At 54.0% G+C, this 5408-nt stretch overlaps 1 protein-coding gene across 1 annotated transcript; it reads left to right on the top strand.

Annotated features, from left to right (window-relative positions):
* The first annotated feature begins 460 nt into the window (after window positions 1-460).
* LOC142570434 (uncharacterized) lies at window positions 461-5127 on the top strand. Its single transcript, XM_075678819.1, has 2 exons — window positions 461-904; window positions 4938-5127. Exons 1-2 carry the CDS (start codon window positions 461-463, stop codon window positions 5037-5039), a joined length of 546 nt encoding a protein of 181 aa, XP_075534934.1. The 3' UTR covers window positions 5040-5127.
* The last annotated feature ends 281 nt before the right edge of the window (window positions 5128-5408 follow it).

Genomic DNA, 5408 nt, shown 5'->3' with positions numbered 1-5408 from the left:
CCAACTTTATTTTGTGATGCTGTGGGATTTCTTTACCTGCAGTTCAAAAAATTACTGCTTTTGTCTTGTTGCAATTACCCTGTAGATAATTCTTATTTGACCAAATAGAAAGCCTATAAAGAAGTTCATTTGCCATTCTCAGTAATTCTGTGCAGCTATGAGACGATAAGAAAATACTTGTGTCATCGGCATACATTACAAATTTTGCTTGTTGGTAAATATATATTATATCATTGACATATATGTTGAAAAGTAGCGGCCCGAGGATACCGATGAAATCTTGTGTTCCAGTCTCCAGTGGCGCTCCGGAGAAATCCTGGAGGTCCGGAAATTCGGAGCATCAAATAAGGCAAGAGTAACTTTTGCTGGCAAGAACAAACCACGCTACATTCACTACGAGGCTACACTTATACAAGTCCGCCCGTATCGGCGCACGATCCCTGCCTGCTCCCAGTGTGGCATGGTCGGCCACCGTACTGACGTCTGTCCCGGCCCCAGGCCGGACAAGTGCGGGCTGTGTGGAACTGCGGCCCATCTCATAGACGGAGAACGCGAACCGCACGAATGCATCCCTCGGTGTACCTTGTGTGGAGGAGCCCATGCCACGGGGACTCGATCCTGCACTGCTAAATATCGCCCACTGCAACACCAGCGCTCGGAAAAGGGTCACCGTCCCAATCCCAAGCGCGGCCGTCGTAAGCGTGGGAAACGGCGACCAAAGCAACCCGTGCACCAGAGAGACGACTCTGACCACCCAAAACAAAGGGCGCCCCCGGCCGGTCCTATTGACCAGGGAAAGAAGGACGCGCCCCTCCTGCCACAGCAGCAGGCAGGGAAACAAGCCACCGGAGCGAGACCGGAGATGCAAAGAGCCTGGGTCAACGCGGTCAAACAGGGAACAAAGGTGAGCAGCGAGGGTGGGGTGGCCCCCTCACGTCCTCCCTTTTCCTCTCCCCATTCCCCCCGCACGCCGGAGCAAATCGAAATCATTGCTCTTAAAGAGCAAATAGCTAACCTACAAAAACGGCTAGCTCTTGCAGAAGAGCGTCAGAAATCTCCCCCACCGCCCGTCCCTCTGTCAGTAGAGGAGATGGATAGCGATACCTCCCCTCCCGCGTCCCCTGACCACGGACACTCGGTGATAGAGGCGAGGTTCAACGCGTTTGAGGCGCAAATGAACGCTAGACTTCAGGCATTCGAAAAGCAATTCACAGCCGCTCTCGACGCAGCGCTCAGCAAAATCCCATGCCTTATAGCGGCACATACCTCAAAATCTACTCCTGCTACCCGACGGAGAGGCACAGTCAAGCGCCTTGTCGGTCAAAATATTAAGGAGAGCAGAACCAAAATTCCGCACGAGGAGGAGGATCTTCCTCAGGCAGAACCGATTCCGTCGGTTATACTGTCTATCGGGGCCCCCGGCTCAGAACAGGCCCCGCACCTGACCATTTTCAATTCCAGTACTCAATATGGCGGGACACCCTAAATCCCTCCGAGTGTCACAACGCAACTCGAATACTGCTGAAATTCTGCAGTGGAATTGTCGAGGCTTCAAGGCGCGCACCAAGCGAGCTGACCTTAGACTCTTCATTACAACCCTCCCTCAACTTCCTGCTGTAGTAGCCCTCCAAGAGCCGGGAGAGGGCGTCACTTTCACGAACTATATAAGCTATCAGCAGGACGCACAGAGCTGTATCTGTGTCCATAAAAATTATACGGCCTCTCCGGTGGACCTGGACTGTAATGTAGCTTTTTCGTATGCGATGGTCACCATTCTTCCGCTTCAAAAACACAATCCCCCGCTTCACATTCTAAATGTGTATAGCTCACCAAAACTACCAAACGTCACTTTTGCTGATCTCTTCAGCAGGGCACTAAGAGTGGCAAATAGGGAACCCCTCATAATTGTTGGGGACTTCAACGCCCCCAGTCGATTATGGGGCTACCACCGCGAAGAGAAACGCGGACGCAAGCTGGCGGAGCTTGCGTCTACGTTGGGCCTCACTCTTCACACGGACCCTGCCAAACCCACTCGGATTGGGAACTCCGTGACTCGGGATACCTGCCCGGACCTAACATTTACTAAAAACATAAGATACGCAGATTGGCACAATACCGAGGAAACCCTCGGTAGCGACCACTGCATTCTCACGACCACAATTCGCACTTCACCCCTCACTCGTCCTCACCACAAGGCAACCCTTCCAGACTGGCCAAAATTTCGTTCCAACTACAACAACCCACAACCTATAGTGGAACAGGGGTACACCACCTGGTCACAACAGCTAATCACGCAACTCACAGACACTGAACAGCACGTTCAGCTCTCCGAGGCAAATCCGGCGGTGGACAACCACCTCCTTCACCTCTGGGAGGCCCGGCACAGCCTTGTCCGCCGATGGCGCCGGCAAAAACACAACCGTAAACTCAAAATTCGCATCGCCGAACTCACCCAGGAGGCGGCAGAGTACGCGGCCCAGCTCGCCGACTCCAACTGGGTAGACCGATGCAATACGGCCGCTCGACAAATGTCGAACCGGAGTACATGGCGTCTTTTCCGCGCCCTAATTGATCCTACGAAAACCCGGACAGAAACCCATAAACACCTCCAGCGAGCGATCCACAACTTTAACGGAGACACAGCCGCACTGGCTATCTCCCTCAGAGAGAAATATCTCTCCACACACCAGGATGCCCGAGGTCACGCGTACTCATATGCAGGCTCTGAGAACGCTGAGCTGGATCGACCGTTCCAGCTTCATGACCTCAAAGCGGCACTTGCCAAAATGAAACGAGGAACAGCTCCGGGCAGGGATAAGGTAACGGTAAAGCTTCTAGCCAACCTCCCCGACCCAGCCTATGAGCAGCTCCTCACTTACTTTAATGCAATCTGGCAAGGTGACACCCCTCTTCCCATTGACTGGAAAACGGCGTTGGTCACCTTCATCCCTAAACCAGGAAAAGCCATAAACACAGACAATCTCCGGCCCATCTCCCTCACCTCTTGTGTGGGAAAGCTGATGGAGTCTATGGTACGGGATAGATTGTCCACCCATCTAGAGACCCAACACATCTTTGCAGACACCATGTACGGCTTCCGCCCACACAGGTCCGCGCAGGATGTCTTACTACAACTTCATACGGAGATTCTCGAGCCAGTCGAACACCCTAGTGACGGTAAGGTCGTCCTTGCGCTAGACCTAAAGGGTGCCTTCGATAACGTCACGCACGAAATCATCCTAACCCACTTATCCCAGGTAGACTGTGGATTTAACACCTTCAACTACATTAAGCAATTCCTCACAGACCGCCAAACCTTTATCCGGATACAAGACACGGAACATGGCCCGTACCAGCTCGGTACGCGAGGTACCCCGCAGGGAGCGGTACTCTCACCACTCCTTTTCAATCTGGCCATGATGAAGCTCCCAGCCCTACTGGGTGAGGTCCCAGGCGTGCAGCATGCTCTGTACGCCGATGACATCACATTGTGGGCTACTCACGGATCGGTTGGAGCAATCGAGGCCAACCTGCAGCATGCGGCGGCTATTGTGGACGAATATGCCCGCCGATGCGGCCTGGAATGCTCCCCGACCAAATCGGAATTTGTGCACTTACGACCCAACCCGAAGTGCACCACTAAACTCAACCTATCCCTATGTACAGGCCCCATCCCGGAACGCGACGAGATCCGAGTTTTGGGCCTTTACATACATAGGAACCGCAAAATTGACACCACTCTTCAAAAGCTCCGTAAGGTGGGGGACCAAGTGGGTCGTATGATCCGCAGGGTGTCCAATAAAAAGGGGGGCTTGCGATGCAAAGACGCTTTGCGGCTAGCGAACGCATTCGTAACCAGCCGAATACTCTACTCGGCGCCCTATCTCCACCTACGCAAATGCGATGAAAACGCTCTTGAGGTGATTTTACGCAAAATCTATAAGAGAGCCCTCGATCTTCCCTTAACTACGTCCAACAAACGTCTCCTCGAATTGGGGATGACGAATAGTTTTGGGGAACTACGCGAGGCTCATCTTAACAATCAATTCTTGCGGTTGTGCAAAACACCAGCGGGAAGCCGCCTCTTGTCCCGCTTGCACATCCGATATATAACCCACACGGAACCCAGAGTCTCACTGCCAGACGCATGGCGTCTCACCTTAAAGGTGAACCCTCTCCCTTACAACGTGACACGAGATACTCACGAGGGCCGCCGCCAAGCGCGCGCTACAAGGATCACCAGAACATATGGAGATCGCCCGGGAGTATTCTATGCGGACGCTGCCGGCCCTCACCACGGGGGTTGGTTTACGGCGGCAGTCGTCCATCAAAACACACCCGTTAATGGTCTCACTTTCCGGGCCCCCAATATTACTTACGCGGAGGAGGTGGCCATCGCACTTGCTGCCGCAGATCCAGCGTCTCGGGTCATCATCACTGATTCGAGGGGTGCTTGCCGCAATATAGAACAAGGCCAAATTCCATATCGGGCCTTCCAAATCCTTAAGAAATGTGAGAACCAGGGATTCCAACCCCGGCGCTCCATTATTTGGGCCCCAGCTCATCAGGGAATAGAGGGGAACGAAGTAGCCGACGCTACAGCCCGCGCGCTTCATTTCCGGGCGTCGCCTCTATCACCCGTCGACGAGGTCCCTGAATTCAAACCGGCAATCACCTTTAAAGAAATCGTACAGCTGTATCAGCTTAATCACGGCCGATACTTCCCCCCTTGCAAAGGCCTCAATAAGACGGAGGAGCGCTGGCTTCTCCGTCTCTACACAAATACCGTACTGTGCCCGGCGGTGCTGAAACACTTCAACCCGGCATTTTCGGGCGAGTGCCCGCACTGTGGGGAGGTGTTTGCGGACACATACCACATGGTGTGGGCATGCCCCTCTAACCCTGCTTTCCCCCCAAACCCCCACCCTACCCGAGAGGACTGGGAGGCCACCCTGCTCGGCTGCTCAACCCTCCAGGAACAACGTGCCCTGGTGGCCCGAGCCAAAGCCGCTGCAGAAGCCACGGGGGTCCCGGACTAGGGACCGCCCCCTAGACTTTGTAAGGGCTGGGCCCTTAGGGCTCAGCTCGCGGCTCTCTTGTAAATAGAAATAAAGTTTGTAACCAACCAACCAACCAATGGCACCAATAATGAAACATAGGGCACTTTGGGGCCACAATAAATATGAGGTGGTGCGTTGAATCTGTAAAGGAGGTATGGTGTCAGCGCTGATTAGTCCGGCGCCACCGCAGCAACGTTTCCAGTTTGTGCATATGGCACTTGCTGTTCTTGCTTTGCTCCGCGACGAAAATGCAGGTGCTGGGCTGTGGAGGTCGGGTGCTGGGCTATGCTGGGCCTCCATCCCCCGAAGCAGAGTCGGGCAGATCCGGCGTTCCCCGAGCTCAGAGGT

This window comes from Dermacentor variabilis, chromosome 2 (genome assembly GCF_050947875.1).
Source record: "Dermacentor variabilis isolate Ectoservices chromosome 2, ASM5094787v1, whole genome shotgun sequence".
In the NCBI taxonomy this organism is placed as follows: domain Eukaryota; kingdom Metazoa; phylum Arthropoda; class Arachnida; order Ixodida; family Ixodidae; genus Dermacentor; species Dermacentor variabilis.
Note: the sequence above shows the minus strand (reverse complement) of the source record. Positions and strands in the feature narration are given on the sequence as shown.